General features: G+C 40.4%; 1 protein-coding gene across 3 annotated transcripts in view; it reads left to right on the forward strand.

Moving 5' to 3' along the window:
* Window positions 1-17,553, forward strand: part of ZNF385D (zinc finger protein 385D) — a 911,235-nt gene that overhangs the window by 649,526 nt on the left and 244,156 nt on the right. For all 3 annotated transcript variants that reach the window (XM_066351542.1, XM_066351544.1, XM_066351543.1), the window contains one exon: window positions 15,623-15,765. In XM_066351542.1, coding sequence (XP_066207639.1) covers window positions 15,623-15,765 — 143 coding nt within the window. The remainder of the gene's footprint in view (window positions 1-15,622; window positions 15,766-17,553) is intronic.

Raw genomic sequence — 17,553 nt, forward strand, 5'->3', positions numbered from 1 at the left:
CAATCACATCTGACTCATGAGGAGTCTTAGAAAACATGTTTACTATGGCAACACCCACTGTTACACAGAGCCAGGGAATAGAAGCCTCCAGTTATTGAGGAGCAAATGCAAATCTCCAGTTAGCCTGCAACCTGGGCACGCTTTGTCAGGAAACTCAAATTCTCTTCTTAGTCCTCTCACCAGATTCTAACCGAAAGAATGCTGCGCGCTCTGTCAATTGCTTTAGTGTAAAAAATCCATGAGGGTTATTCCGCTATCCATCTTTCACTGCTTGCAAAGGAATTCCGTAAATCCTCTAACCAGGGGTCACCAAACTTTTTACATAGGGGCCAGTTCACTGTCCCTCAGACCATTGGAGGGCCACCACATACAGTGCTCCTCTCACTGACCACCAATGAAAGAGGTGCCCCTTCTGGAAGTGCGGCGGGGTGTGTGTGTGTGTGTGTGTGTGTGTGTGTGTGTGTGTGTGTGTGGATAAATGGCCTCAGGGGGCTGCATGTGACCCGCGGGCCATAGTTTGGGGACGCCTTCTCTAACCTGATGGATAAGCATATGCGTAGTTTCAGATGCCCTAATGTTGTCATGTTGAGATCATTTTGAACATGTATGTTGGGGATAGCAAACTCCGACCAACTGAATTACAGTAGATACTGGTATGCTGTGTTAGATTCTGAGTCCCACTACAAATGGATTAATTGGTGACATATGCTCTGAGTACCTTAAAGGAAAGCAGCATTATGGATTTCTGCCCATCGTTAGTGGGGACAATGGATAAATATGATTTTTACAAAGAATAAGAGGATTGAAATCAGTCAACTAGATTTGCATCCCTACGTTGAATTAACTACCATACAGTACTTATTCTCATATGTCCTGTTTCCACTGCTAAAAAACTAAAATTTTAAGACCTAATGTAATTGTGAAAATTAAAATCATATATATGCATATGTATGTAATTGTGGTTATAATTATTATTTTAGTGGTTATCATTATTTTTTGAAATTGAGAATACTTGGAGTAATTCAGTTTATATGGTTCACCACATGCCAGCATAGCATAATTTTATTACTGGAATATTTTGTTCTCATCGCTATATTAAATTGTTCTCTTAGAAATTTATTTAGGCCTGTGCTATTCTGGACACCCAAATTCTAAGCAATAATAAGAAATGGGTTTCTTGTAAACTTGCATTTAAAATAAAAATCAGAGACAATTTCTCTGATTTCGTACATCAGCCAGTTAATTCTGGTTCAGTTTGTGTTGAGCAAAATCAGTGGGAATTAGTAGCAGAAGTCAAGAAACATAGGTGCCTCATGGCAACTCAAAAACTGTGTATTTTAGGCTTCAGTTCACAGTAAGTAAGAACTTGATCATGGAGACGGAAGAACCTGTGTTCTCTGATTACCTCAGTCTCTGATCCTGGACATTCAGTGAATGTCTGGTATTCTCTGAGCTCAGGGACTCCCCGGATTCAACCTTAAGTGCTCATCCTCTCTACCAACATGGCTCCCCAGAATGACAGCTCCCGAATTATCTGCTTCCCTTTCATTCTAGGTTAGCTTTAATCCTGTATTTAACTGCACTGTTTTATGATGTCTTTTATTTTATCACAACATAGCTGTCCCTTTTCACTGTGCGCTGTATCTTGATGATGACTCCATAACCTTGGTGTGATGACTTTCTCCTCCCAGAGGCTATAAGCAACTTCTCCCCCCCCCCCCCCCCCCCCCCCCGCCCCTTGGATTTGTAAATCCTGTACCTGCTGCCTCCTGGCTGTGGGAATATGAACACTTAGGTTCATTTCTCAGAGGAATTTCTGCTTCCATCAATTCCTCATTTAAATGGGTGGGAATTGTAGCTTGGTAGGAGAGGGAGAAGGCTGTAATATAATCAAAGAATATGGGCTTTGGAATAAGACTTCTTTGGTTTCTAATTCTTCTTGGCTCTACCATTTAACAGGGTGGTTTATCTTTAGTACAATGATCTCACTAAGCCTCCATTTCTTCACCTGTGAAATGAGAATAAGAATACCTTCACTGTTTATATAAATAATGTATGTAAAGCCATCTAGCACAGAGTCTAGAATAAAGCCAGTGCTCAAAATGACAGGACTCCTTATGAAAAAGAAATATGGTGATGAGCATCTTCTTGCTTGCAGTCACTTAACAAGCATTTTATTTCTCTTCCATTTAAAGCCACCCATTTTCAGGATACCACAATTATTGCAATTCCATTAGTGACCGATTCACAGCTTTTCCAAGGACCAAATGTTTCAGAATTAAAAGAAAATCTAAAATTAGGTTTGTTTTAAGCAAAATCTGCCAGAAGAAACAATCCCATTCAGGTTGAGACTAAACACAGCCCATGTCAGCTCCACAGGGAATGTTCTTGAGCAACTGAAGTCAGAATTTCTTTTTGCTATTACAGAGTTGGTAAGAATGTTCACCAAAATGGAACACCAGAACTAACAGTTCCTACACCTTGGAAGCTAATGGATGCTGTATATAGGACGTGTTAAGTAGAGGCTCCTCAAGATAGCATTGATGTGATCTTCACTGTTCTTAACACCTCGTATTTAATTTGATGATGTTGATAGTGACAAAGTCTCTTCTTGTATGGTTCTTTCTTAGTGTCACCCAGTGCTAACTCTAATGGCCTTTTCTAGGAATTTTGTGCATGGCTATGCAAGAAAATTTAATTGAATCGTGGGGAAAATTTATAGTGAAACATTCGGTAAAAACATGTACAATCAAGCAGAGGCTCTAGGACAGGAGTCGGGAAACTTTTTGGCTGAGAAAGCCATGAACGCCACATATTTTAAAATGTAATTCTGTGAGAGCCATACAACGACCCGTGTACGTTACGCATTATCCAATAAAAATTTGGTGTTGCCCCGGAGGACAGCTGTGATTGGCTTCAGCCACCTGCAACCAGGAACATGAGTGGTAGGAAATGAATGGATTGTAATACATGAGAATATTTTATATTTTTAATGTTATTATTATTTTTTATTAAAGATTTGTCTGTGAGCCAGATGCAGCCCTCAAAAGAGCCACCTCTGACTCGCGAGCCATAGGTTCCTGACCCCTGCTCTAGGAGTTATTACCATTAGGTTCAATAAGATTAATTATACTCTTGTGGATTATGTAAACAAAGGGAAATGTAGAGCTGAACCAAAATTAGGTTAATTCAAATAGAATAAAAATCTGGTACTTGCAGATAAACATATATGTGTATATACCTATTAGTCTGTTTGGGCTGCTAAAACAGAATATCATAGCCTGGGTGGCAGATAAACAACAGACATGTATTTGTAACAGTTTTAGAGATTTGGATGCCCAAGATCAAGGTGTCAGCAAATATGGTGTTTAGTGAGAGTTCACTTCTGGTTCCTAGATGGCCACCTTACATGATGGAAGGGGTGTGGAATCTTTCTGGAACCTCTTTAATAAGGGTATGACTAATTCCATTCTTAAGGGTTCTGCCCTTACAACCTAATTAACTCCCAAAGGCCTCCCCTCCAAATACTATCACATTGGAGGTTAGGTTTCTCATATTAATTTTTGGGGAACACAAATATTGAGTCTGTAGTGTTATGGTGTAAGCCCCAAGTGGAGGCAAGAAATAGATGAAATTGCTTGAACTGTCTGGTCCCTTACAAAAGAGTGCCTCTTAGTATGCATTAATGAGATTTGCTTTGGTAAAGTTTAATTGAAGCTTTGCATTTATAAAATTATTTTTCTCTACCCCTGTTATTGGCAAATGGCAATCTCTGAATAAAATGCTGCTATAAGAGTTTGGACTGTGGAAGCAGAATATTTGGTGTCACTTTTGGCTCTACAGCTTATTAACTGTATGGCCCTGAGCAATTGTGTTAATCTCACCGTTGCTCTGTTTCCTTATGCATAAGATATGAAAGGACGCAGGAGATATATTACATAGAGTATCCAGCGCAGCGCCTAGTGTGCAGGCACTGAAATGTTACTGCTTTTAAGCCTGTGGAGGAAAGGGAACGCTTACAAAGAGAGAATAAATTTACACCTAAAAATGAACTCATATTTAAGTAACTTATGTAGAGAAAAATGTTAATAAAATTATAATATAAAAAAATAGAGCTTTCTTGTGTTTGGTCCTTTTGTTTATTTATTTATTTATTGTGACAGAGACAGAGAGAGACACAGAGAGGGACAGATAGGGACATACACACACAAAGGGAGAGAGATGAGAAGCATCAATTCTTCATTGTGGCCTCTTAGTTGTTCATTGATTGCTTTCTCATATATGCCTTGACCGAAGGGCTAAAGCAGACCGAGTGACACCTTGCCCAAGCCAGTGACTTTGGGCTTAAGCTGGTGAGCTTTGCTCAAACCAGATGAGCCCTCGCTCAAGCTGGCAACCTCGGGGTTTTGAACCTGGGTCCTCCAGGTCCCAGTCTGATGCTCCATTCACTGCACCACTGCCTGGTCAGGCCATTTGTTTATTTTTAAGAAAAAAAAATCAACAATGGAAGCTTAATTGAACTTCCATTATCTATGATAAGTTGTTTCTCAACTTTTATCAATGTATTCCAATAAACTTTCTGATTGTTTATTACCTGTTTCTTTTCTAGTTCTGCAAGAGAGTTTCTGGTTTTTGAAATGGACAGAAATTGGCAATTTGGGCTCAATAGAACAGAGGGAACAGTATCTCAGAAGCCTGTGATTCACTGTCAGTCATTTGTTAGTTTATCCAACTCTTTGTTCATCTATCCATTTCTAAAACAATCACTGAGTGGGTGTCAAAAACTTCCCAATACATTGACATCAAGGAGGAACACAATAACATACTCCTCAAGACCCAGCATCCTTATGTGGATGCTCTGAGTCCAGCGATGTATGTTCAGATGGCAGCGCATGCTGGGTAGACAGAGTAGGGCACTTCAAGAGCGATCTTTCTGCAGTGACGTCAGATACTACCCAGTGGACATCATGTTTGAGGTGTGTCCTGAACCAGAAGTACATGATTGGTTATTTGCCACACTTTGATGTAGGTTTGCAGTGGTTCTCAACCTTTCTAATGCCGTGACCCCGCAATACAGTTCCTCGTGTTGCGGTGACCCCAAACCAAAAGATAATGTTGGTGGCTACTTCATAACTGTAATTTTGCTACAGTTATGATTCGGAATGTAAATACCTGATATGCATTATGTATTTTCCGATGGCTTTAGGCGACCCCGCTGGGGTCGCGACGCACAGGTTGAGAACCGCTGGTTTAGAGAATATATAGGGAGGGATGTACTGAGACAAATCTAAATTACAATGCTTAGTATGCTGTCATAGGTTCACATTTTCTGGGCTTAATTAGTTGATATGTACCATTCCACAAGTGAATTATAGTAGCAATTCTGGATTGAATCAGTTTCTTTTCCTGCCTTTAAAATGTTTTTACCCATATCTCTGGTAACCTGCTTTATTTTCTTTCCCAGTCAAATTTTTCAAAATAATTTTCTTCATTTATCTCCGTTCTGAATCCCTGATCCATCATCCCTGATCCTTCTCAAAAGTGGCTCCTCTTTGATGTTTTCAACTCACATGACTGCACTTAGATGACTCATAAAAGTCTCCAAAAATTTCCAAGACATTGAATCTAACAGATGTTGCTGTCTTTCTTGATCCCCCTGCAGGCTGCCTTAGACACTGTTGACTTCTCCTTCCTTTTTTAACCAGTCTGCCCCTTTTTTCCTCTGAGCAAGCACATTCTCCCCTCCGACCCCCTTTTGGCTCCTTTACCAGTTCTCAGTCTTCTTCACTGGCTAAAGGTCCTCAAGACTTAAGCCCTGGTCTGTTCTATCTATACATTCCCAAGGAAATCTTTATCCTGTCCATGACTTCAGGTGCCTACGTGACTCTCCCCAGTATTGACTCTGAATGAAGTCTTCCCAGAACTGTCTTCTACGCGCTAGTCCCACTTACCCAATGGCCACACTTCCACTTCCACCTCAAACTCATATGTCACAAACTTAGCTTGTCTTCTTCTCTTAGACCTGCCCTTCCTCTGCTGTTCTCTGTCTCAGCCAGTAGCCTCACCATCTACATGGTAAGGGCAGTTAAGTGAGAGAAATGAAGGTGTGCCCTATTTTGTGTGAGTCCTACTCAACTCTCCTTGTTGTACTGGGAGAGCTACACTCAACCCCTGAAGCTCAGGAAGTCTTTCTTTCACTGATACCTCAGATCACATTTAGTGCCTACATAGATTGGCAAGTGCCTGTAGATGAAGCAAAGAATAGGACACAGTTATCACGTGGGAGAACATGGGGGAAAGAAGATATTTATCAGGCTCTGGAGAAGCCACAACACCTGGCTTTACTGGCATAAAGAAGATCATGCAGGCAGGTCCCAGTTGAAAGGCAGAGATCACAGAAGGAGACCATGTAACACGACTTCAGGATCTTTTAATCTCTTTAATGAATGAGATGACTAAAGCCTAGATATTATGTCAAGATTACCTTCAGATGCAGACATATCTAGCCAGGTTTAATTGCCTGTATTAGCCGGATTTAAACACTTGGCTGTGAGTGAGACCAGCTTATGACACACATTGATGGAATAAAAACTTTGTGATAGCACACTCAAGGATGATCAGATATTAAGAAATGCCCATTTATTCCATGACTATTCTATTTTGCATACTTTACTTGAAGATATGGTATCATTTTTATCCAAAATACTCATTTATTAATATTGATTTCAGCATTAACAATTTTTTTTTTTAAATTGGGTTGCCCTTTGACTGTTCTCATCATTGATCACACATGAAGATTCAGAGATAGACCACTGTCTTCTCTAGGAATGGGTAACTGATCCTTTCTGGCATGATCCCTGCAGTGTCTGGCACTGTCCTTGTCTGGCTCAGGGAATGCTCTCCTCCTCAAGCCCAAATGGAGAAGGACCCAGGAGAAAGCAAGACTTCCTCTCCTATCTACAATGTGTTTCGAAACAGACTGCGTAAGGCAACCTTATCTGTACATTACTCATCACTTGAGAAGGTTGGATTTGCACTGGAGCTGTGGTGCCCAATAGAAGCTTCTGCAGTGATGGAAATGTTGTGTTTTTAACGGCAATATATCAATATGGTAGCTTCTAGCCACATGTGGCTATTGAGCATTTACAGTATGGCTAATGTGACTGAGACGCTGAATTTTAAATTTTATTTAACTTTCATTTAAAATAGCTACATAGGGCTAATGATGACCATATTGGACAGCTCAGCACTAGAGCACCTTCTTTTATTAGTTATAATTGATTTTGTGATTAATTAAATGATTAAATCTTGGGAAATTCCCCAGGAGGGAAATTTTACATTTTACCTTCCCTGTTGCTGACTTCAGAGGATGTTTCCAGGCAAATCTTTTGATTTCCTATGAGTAGGTGCCTGTCCTGACTTAGGCACTGTTGGACAGAGGGCCTGGCGTATAAAGGGAGACGTAGGGTTAAATGGCTAAACCTCTGGGCTCCTGCATTCCTAGCAGAATCTTCTCCAGTGTTGCCCAGGTACCGGAAATTGCCTTGAAACTTGGTTAAAGAAGAGAAAGACTCCACTTTTCATCCAGTGAAGACTTGACTCAGGATATAGACAATAGCAGTATTTTGCTTTTGGTCACAACATTTAATGACAGTAACAAAGAAAACAAGATTAGTTAGTCTCACTTTCTTAGCTGCCTTCCAAAATGAGGTTTGAGGTGACTTACTGGACTATGTAAACACCACAACTTATTATGAACAAATAAAGAATTTGGATAATGGAAAACTTGAATCACTGACACGTGCTTTATTTCACGTGTCAAGTGAAAGATCAAGGCACTGACCATAGATTCAAGCAAATGGTATTGTTTTTTGTTTGTTGTTTTTGTATTTTTCTGAAGTTGGAAAAGGGGAGGCAATCAGACAGACTCCCGCATGCGCCCGACTGGGATCCAACCGGCATGCCCACCAGGGGGTGATGCTCTGCCCATCTGGGGCATTGCTCTGTTGCAACCAGAGTCATTCTAGTGCCTGAGGCAGAGGCCATGGAGCCATCCTCAGTGCCCGGACCAACTTTTTGCTCCAGTGGAGCCTTGGCTGCAGGAGGGGAAGAGAGAGACAGAGAGGAAGGAGAGGGGGAGGGGTGGAGAAGCAGATGGGCGCTTTTCCTATGTGCCCTGGCCGGGAATTGAACCCAGGACTCCTGCACGCCAGGCCGACACTCTACCACTGAGCCAACCGGCCAGGGCGGCAAATGGTGTTTTGAATCAGTGTTTCCAGAATGGTGCTCTGGCTGCCCTGACTCAGGCTTCCATTCTTACCTCATTCCTTTCTGTGGTCAGGAGTGGGTGTGTGAGACAGCAGTCATCGTCCTGTTTGGCTTTAATGCTACCAACTGCCCCTGTTGATCAGACCTTGCTTTAACACTGGAATTGACCTGCCAAGGGCAAGTCACTTTAAGCCAATGGGGACCTTCTTCCTGAAGTAGAAAGTGCCGGATCAACTTTTCAAAACCTAGTAGGTGAATTAACACTCCAGAACAGAGAGGAAACTTAAAAAGAAAACATGTGTCCAGTTTACACAAAATTTTAAATTTTACCTTAAAATACATTTCTAGTTTTATCATTCAGTTGAGAACATTTGGACAAAGATAGGAAATGAATGAGAGTTTGGATCACTGAAGTTTTTTTTTTTTTTTTTTTTTTTTTTTTTTACAGAGGCAGAGATAGACAGGGACAGACAGACAGGAACTGAGAGAGATGAGAAGCATCAATCATCAGTTTCTCGTTGCGCGTTGCGACTTCTTAGTTGTTCATTGATTGCTTTCTCACATGTGCCTTGACCGTAGGCCTTCAGCAGACCGAGTAACCCCCTGCTGGAGCCAGCGACCTTGGGTCCAAGCTGGTGAGCTCTTTGCTCAAGCCAGATGAGCCCGCGCTCAAGCTGGTGAGCTCGGGGTCTCGAACCTGGGTCCTTCCGCATCCCAGTCCGACGCTCTATCCACTGCGCCACCACCTGGTCCGGCGGATCACTGAAGTTTTAGGGAACATGGTAAACATACAGTTTTCCTAGTCAAGGAGTAAAAAATAGCAATAATCTGCCAGTATAATACCCAGCTAACAACCTTGAGTAGGTGAGAGGCAGCCACACACAGGAATACACATTCCTCTTTCTGATTTGTCAAGTAGATGTTAAAGAATATAAAGTCAAGGGCTTTTGAAACAAGTTTGATATGATAGGCATGTCTTTCTGGATTCTTTCTCAAATCCAGCATGTGCCAGCATGTCCCCATGGAAGATAAATATTGGTTATAAATACTGAACGTTCCCTTATCATCTCCTTTATAAGGAATGTGTCTCTTCCCCTTTTGAACCATAGTAACAGATTCTCACAAGATTTATGATTTTAAATTGCATTGCATTCTGGGTGCAAGAGAGCTGGTGTGCCTGATATGACAAAACTGACTTAGTAGACTTTGTTGATTTAGCATTTGTTGGTTCTTGTTTCACTGTAAAAGCTATTTTCATCAGTGCATTGGAAATTGCTAAGTTTTCTCAGGTTCTCGTTAAATGCCGTTTCTTACCTGTATGATTTTAGGTAATGTATTTTGCTTCCTAGGGTCTTGACTTTGAGTTTGCAAATTGGGTAAATAGATACCTGGCAGAGCTACGGTGCTTTTAAAGGGATTTAAGGGATAGCAGTCCTAGTTCATGCTAATTAATGGGTAGATGTATAAAATTTAGTTATAGTTTTGCCCTGGCCAGATAGCTCAATTGGTTAGAGCATCATCTGGATACACCAAGGTTGTGGGTTCGATACCTGGTCAGGGCACATACAAAAATCAACCAGTGAATGCATAAATGGGTGAAGCAGCAAATGGATATTTCTCTCTCTCTCTCTCCCTACCTTTCTCTCTAGAATAAATAAATAAAATTTAAAAATAAAAGAAATTAAAAAATAAAATTTAGCTATATTCTTTAAAATCATTCCTACTACCCTGGGTGGTCACTTTTACTAGCTAGAGCACTCTATGGCCATGTTTTGTGTCAAATGAAGTTTTGCCTTAATACTCTAAATCCATAATTTCTTTTCTACTTCCTATTTGTAGTATCAGAACTAAATTCCTTATTCCTACCATCACCTAGCTCCCAAAACTAGTGTGCCTACCTCTCCCACAAGGACATGGCAAAGTAGTTGGGAGTCATTATGCATAGACTTAGTGTTATGAAATTAGTTGCTTTGCAAGTAACTACTTAGGACTTGATGTTATATAAATGCTATAAATGTTTTCCTGTTAGGTATGAATATTCTGAATAGTTTTATAATTTAATAATAGCTCACTATATATTACATATATATAATTTAGATATAATTAAATTGGTGGTGAAGAAAGAAGATACTATAGGAATTACTTCCCCACCGGGAAGTAACAGATTTCTGCTGCTTTCTGTAAATGTAGATTTTCTATGTATATATAGATACACACACACACACACACGTGATTCACAGTTCATGAGCACACAGTGGCATGAATATTTAACAGCAGCACCCCCTGATTATTTTGAACTTTGGTTTTGTCAATTTGAAAATGAAAGATTAAGTAGTAGGTTAAGCTGTCAGACAGCAAGTCTATGACTGTGTGACTGTTTGATGAACTCTAAATGAATCAAGTGCAGAAATTCAAGGTTAAATGTGTTGTACTGTGGAAAGAAGACAATTCTACTCTCAAGGAATCTTTCAAAAGATTGATTTAAAAGTAGCCTATTACTGTAAAGAGTCTCTTTCTGCGGGATTCAAAATAAAGTGAATAATTTGCAGTTTCTTTTAAATTTATCTTGATTGACTACTTTCAGAGAACCTGTATTAGAGTCTGGACTGACCTAAACAGCTCCTTTAGAGTTTATTAGGTTCAATTAAAAGATATACCTAACTTAGCACCAATTGGCTAGACATTATCTAGGCACTTTATATACATGATCTCTTATACAATAAGCTTTAACTGATAACCACTGGTTAGAATTCCTTTTTGTCTGTATTAATTGTTAAACGTTTCCAAGTTTACATTTTAATGTATCAAAAATTCAAACTTTAGCCCTGGCCAGATAACTTGGTTGGAGCGTTGTCCCGAATTTCAGAGGTGGCCTGTTCGATTCCCGGTCAGAGCACATACAGGAATAGCTCGATGTTTCTGTCTCTCTGTCTCTCTCTCTCTGACAAACAAAAACAAAAAAAAAGAATATCAGTATTTTCAGAAGTGTGACATTCCACTCTATGAAGCAGCACTGCTTGTACCTAGTAACAACAATTCTTTTTAACTTACAGAAATGTCTATAAATACTCTATGTGTTTGATGTTTATTACTTTCAAGACAATTTTATAATAAGGAAAATAGTAATAAACATGTATTTATATCTTCTAGGCAATAGTTTCTATTAAGAAACAAAGGAATGAGATAGCTATTACCTTAAGAACGTATTTTAATCTGCTTTGTTGATTTTTTTGCTGGTTTTTATTCTGCACTATTGACGTAATATTCTTACTGCTGAACCGGTACAGGTTGGTACAAGTACCCAAATTTTAAAGGCAGAAATGTTAGTCACAGATAATTTTTAAGAGGTAGCCTCAGTTTTGTGCTTCAGTATCAACACTGTAGATTTACAGTGATTCAACATTTCACTTAGTCTCATGAATTGTTATACACTGGTGTCACAGGTCACGTTCTTCTGGAAATGGGCTCGGACTTGACTGGTAGTGCCATTGGGAACATCTGCCACAAGGAGTGAGGAGTGCAGGACTGGGCGGAGGGAGAAGTTGTGCTACTAGGCGATTACAAAGGAGATCCGAGTCTGTTCTAGATCTTGGGAGGACCTTTAAGGCTGAGATACAGTTTCAGATTTGTTCATTTTTGAGGCAAGGGAAGAAGCAGTTAAATCCTTCCATGAATACCGTATTTCCCCATGTATAAGATGCAAACTTTTTCAGAAACTGGGCGCATCTTATAAAGTGGTTGTAGTTTGTTGTTTTTCTTTTTAACTTACATGTCCTGCTTTTGCACGTGGAGGAGGAGTTCTATGAATTTTAAGATGAGTAAAACGTGAGTTCAATAATTTTATGTAATATATTATTTTTCAAATTTTGGGCCCCCAAATTAAGGTGCCTCTTATATGTGGGGGAGTCTTATACATGGGGAAATACGGTAAGTCATTGCCTTGGCCTGCCAACCCAATGCACACTGGAAGGCAGTGTGACCTTAGCTGAGGCAGCCCTGTTTGGTCTGGGGCAACTTGTGAAGAGCACTTTAAGTGTGTGTCCCCAGCTCCAGTACTGCCATCAGTGGGGAGAATGAGTTCTCAGTCCTGAAAAGGACTGTGGGAAGCACACCACAGCATCCACTATGCCTGTATTTGCACAGGAAGGTTCAAAGAATATGTAGTCACACATCCTCTGCTTCCCAATAATCTTTTCGTTTTCTCTCTTCAGACAGGTAGGAAGAAATGAACTCAAATAGTTTCTCCAGCTTCCCAGACTTTGATGACTCTTCCTTAATTTTTTTTTTTTTTTAATCCTCAGGAAGGAAATCCCACTTACGTTATTGAGAAAGGCCCTAAACCATATATAAGGTCTACCGGCAAGTTCTGTCCATTTTTATCACAAGTTTTGACACGTAAGCACATGTTTATTTGGCGCGTGTGTGCCTCTCTATTTTTATCACTTAATGTATACATACTGACGTAGCAAATTAACTAAAACAAAGTTGATTCACGTTAGTCTTATGTGTGAAGCAATAGTGTACCCATGGCTACTGATAAAGTTCATTTACGCCACTGTGATTTTTACGAATTTCAACAAGGAAGAAATGCTACAGTAGCATGTAGAAATGTATTGAAAGTGTTTGGTGAAGGAATAATACCAACTATCGCTTGTTTTTGTCCTTAGAAAAATTTTTGAAGGACAAAAAATTCAAAAATGAAGAAGATATCAAACAAGCACTGTTTCAATTTTTCGCATCAAAAGATAAAACATTTTTCAAAAGTGGGATATACAAATTGCCCTCACGCTGGCAAGAAATCATTAACAATAATGGCAATTATATTATTTAATAAAGTTTATTGACGGTAAAAAAAAATTTGTATTTCGTTTTATTCCAAAAACGGACAGAACTTTCCGGTAGACTATATATATATATATATCCTGGAAAAAGTGAGAAAGCGAGGATCAACTTTACCTAGCACTCAGATCAACATCTGTTTATTCTTTCTGCCAAGCATTGTGCTGGTTGAGAAACTAAACTTGAACTCTCTCTTATTCTCTTTGGATATCCTGAATGAGAGGGGATTTGTAAATGAAATCATTACAGAATATGCTATTCGTGCTAAATTACATTCTTGTAGTTAAAAGAATGGAATGTTTCTGTGGAGGCAGCATAAATACCTAAAGGGTTTACCAACTTATTTTTCTCTTCATGATGTTAGGATTTAATAAGATAATAAATACATTCTGCATCGCATGACATGTGACACAAATAAAAATAACTTGAAATGATTTAGGAAAGCTTACTATTATTTGTGGACATATTAAACCATACCTCTGATTTCAACCAAAACTTAGTTTTACTTCTGAGTTTTCTAAACAGGCACCCACTGAAAAATTTATTTTGGTTCTTGAACTTTTCATCAAAAGAGAAATTTTTAGCAATACTAAACTCATGACAGGTCTATCACACAAGTTTTATGGATGTTCTCTTTGAAAGTTTACACACCCACACTCAATATAGTACCATGTGGACAATAAAAGAAGTTTATGGTGTGATCTGGTAAATGTGGACTTGTTATATTTTACTTTTATCTCTGTTTGTTTTAATAGCTGCCCTCTGTTTTCTGATTCGTGCTACTTTTTATTTTAATTGCTCTGCAGATTTACACTTGCTACTGTTGTCCTTGCTGTTGCTGAGAAAACTTTTCAAGAAGGAAATTAAATGAGTGGGGAAAATGCTATTTGTGCTAATTTGGCTCCAGCTGATTTTATACCCGGAAGCAGGAGAGCTGATGATTTTTCGGGATGGTTAGTTAAATCTTGTGCTGATGGCTTCTGGTTTAGGTCCTAAGTCACTCACCTTGTTAGCATGATCCTCTGGTCCAGTAGGCTTGGATCCCCCGGTCCTGATTGGGGAATCATTTTTAAAACATTTACCTAGTATTCAGGTAACTGATGGCGACCAGCTGGTGGTCTGTGTACAATGGACAGAGTTGATTGTGAGATTTGTCGAGGTTATTCGTATGGGGTCTCACTACACCCTGTCTTACCAACATGATGACAGGCGAGTAAGCGGCACAGGCAGGAGCCTTTTTCTCTTTTCTCTCTCTTAGAATTCTTGTCGGTGAGAAAGAAAAAAAATACTCAATTACATTTTGTTTTTCTGATGCTTCTTGGATTCTCACCAGCAGGTTGTTACAGTCTGTTGCTTGCCTCTCAGATGAGAAGAATGCTCGCATATTTTAAGATTCCTAGGATTCAACAGCCTTTGATTAACAGAAAGTTGATGTTTTGGAATGTTAACAAAATATGGAACAGTGAAGTGGGCGTCCGTCCTTCCAGCCTTTGAGTGCAGCGGATTTCTATTATGGAGGGCAAGTGCGCGCTTCCTTGCAAACCACCCGTAGACGGACTACTGTACGCAGAGAGGGTGTCTTTGTTGGTGTAATACTCCACTGCCTGCTCATTGGTGACCTTCTGAAGTCCACCTGCTCAAGATTGGGAAGAATGCAGGTAGTGGCTGACTGCTAGAGCTATGGGGTTGCTGACTAGCTCAGGGATTGCTCTAATCAGGCGTCCCCAAACTACAGCCCGCGGGCTGCAATGCGGCCCCCTGAGGCCATTTATCCAGCCCCCACTGCACTTCTGGAAGGGGCACCTCTTTCATTGGTGGTCAGTGAGAGGACCACTGTATTTGGCAGCCCTCCAATGGTCTGAGGGACAGTGAACTGGCCCCCTGTGTAAAAAGTTTGGAGACCCCTGCGGACTTGTAGCTGGGTTCGCTGGTTTTAACCCTCCAGTCGCCCAGGAGGAAGGAGCAGCTGCCTGTATTTGTGGTTGAGTTTCTTTGCTCTACGGGGTTCATGGCATCTGGCTGCCGGAGTTTGGGATGTGATTGAAAGGAGCAGTTTTGTGAAAGAATCACTCAGACTGGATGTTTATTCTAAGCGGAAATTCGTTTGTAAAGAGGGATGGGGTGTCATGGAGAAGTTTTCCTTGTGAATCGTGGGATTTGGGTAGCAGATTGGTTGCTGACCCAATCCGGAGCTCTAGGCAGGAGAAGAAGGCCAGGTTAGGGAGTATGAAATGTTGGAAATGTCAACTGTTATTTATATAACCAGATAGTTATAATCCAAGGAGGAGAAAGAAGCAGTTCAACCAGTTTCCTCTGCCTAATGGTCAATCTGCCCACTGGCCTGTTCCCAATGGAGGTCAGTACACTCCATGTCTTGTTTTTTCCAGTGACCCACAAAGCTGGCCTTTTGGTCTCAAGAGAGACCTTGGTGATTGTGTGTGTGTGTGTGTGTGTGTGTGTGTGTGTGTAATGTGCTGGATGTCCCTGATTGCTCCCTCTGCTCTCCTCTCTGCAGGTGGCACATGCCAGAGCCCTGCTCTCCCAGCCCTGGTCCGTCCACCAGCCCCTCCTTTGCAGCCCTCGCTGGATATTAAGCCGTTTCTTCCTTTTCCTCTTGACACTGCAGCCGCAGTCAACCTCTTTCCCAATTTTAATGCGGTAAGTCCCGCTGTCAAATTTGACGGCACCAGAGTGGTAAGTACTGGGAAACGATTAAGGTCAGGGGTGACTCGGTCACTACCTCTATTTTGCTATGTTTTTTTTTTATTCCATGATTGTCTGAAAGCCACAATGAAACTAATTGCCTCCTGGTTATGTAAGGTTCCTGGAGCCAGATTCCTTCAATGGAAAATAAAAAGAGATTCAGTCTATCAGATTGACCATAATAACTTCATGTCTCCCCTTTAGTGTCTTTTTGGGTAACGTGAACACATTTATTATTTTGTTGAACTGTATCTACCTTGAAGTTGAAGGAATTTGTTAGGACGTTAGAATTCAAACAGATGTCTAAACACTTAAACATGTTTCATCTGTATGGACCCTCTATTTTAATTTTAAAATCTGTTACTTCTTATCTAATAAAGGTAACCGTGCAAATCACCAGCAGTGATGCGTCCTGTTCTGTGCATAGAACATTTTTGCCTCCTTCAAACAGCTCAGGGTTCTGGTGGCAAGAGTTTTTCTTTTTCTTTTTTCTGCTCAGCTGTCTTTCTGAAGTGACCCTGTTTTGGGGGTCACTTTGTCAACAGCCTTCTTAACACAAGTTCGATTACTTCCTTGCCTCTGTTTTCACTCTTAAGCATGCCTTTGTAAGCTGGCGGATTCCTCAGATTCATCATCATTTTTGTGTGTGAACAGTGATCGTCTTCTTAGGATGGAAACAGAAATAAGAGTTGAAAAGGTTAGAAGCCAGTAAGTGACCTTTTTTTTTTCTAATATCATCTGATTCAGCTGTCAGCGGTTATTAGAATGCAGGTCTGAGCTTATCAGTGACAGGACATGTCAACACAAGGAAAGCAAAGAGGATTAAGATGGGAGGTCACTGAGTGCCCAATGATATTAATAGTACAGATTCCTCATTGCAGTATTGTGTACCCATGGTGGATTTTTTTTTTCAATCTGCCCCAAATTAGATCTTTCTCTTTCAGAAGAGTATAGTGGGTCCTATACTTTTTAATAAAAGTTCACCATGGATATACTTTGGACACATCAGTGAGATGGTACCCATATATGCTAATCTTGACTTCAGGGCACACGAGAATCACAATGACTAATTTGCTTTTTAGGGGGGTTGAGGGAGTTTCCCATGGGACTCTTAATTTGAAATCCTTGGAGCCCAAATAGGACAGCATGAAGAAGAGATCAGATTTCCGAAGTAAAGGTTTCTAATTCTAGGTGTTTCAATGAAAGTAGAAAACAGTTGCTCAGCATCCCCTGATTCTTAAATGACCACACTAAAGTCCCCTGAGTTTCCTTGCCCTGAGCTTCTTGTCTGCTCTTCTGTTAAGTAGCTTCCTGGTACAGTCTCGCTTCGCGGACCCCTGGGGATGCACAGTCAGGTGCTTTACCTGGCCTCTGGGACCACGTGGCATCCTGTCACTCAGGTTTCATGTCAGCTTGACAGCAGATGAAGTAAAATTCCTGGAAGGCTAGATGTAAAGGCCCGGTTTACAACTTCTGATTTGCCCTTTGGGAAACATTAAAAGCAAAATGATTAACTTGATGAGCGATATGCTGAGTTATAGGACACTGAGCCAATTTCTTTACCTCCTTTACTACCGTTCCTTCCCTCTTCTTTCCCGTAAAGGGAGTGAACCTGATGACCCCTTTCTTTGGGGGCTGAACTATCAAATATTTGAGTTTTTGTGGGCAAAGGCAGAGTTGTGTGTGATCAAGCTGGATTCTGTAGCTAGACTGACTAAGTTCAGCTCTCAGAGCTGCTACTTA

This window comes from Saccopteryx leptura, chromosome 10 (genome assembly GCF_036850995.1).
Source record: "Saccopteryx leptura isolate mSacLep1 chromosome 10, mSacLep1_pri_phased_curated, whole genome shotgun sequence".
Classification (NCBI taxonomy): domain Eukaryota; kingdom Metazoa; phylum Chordata; class Mammalia; order Chiroptera; family Emballonuridae; genus Saccopteryx; species Saccopteryx leptura.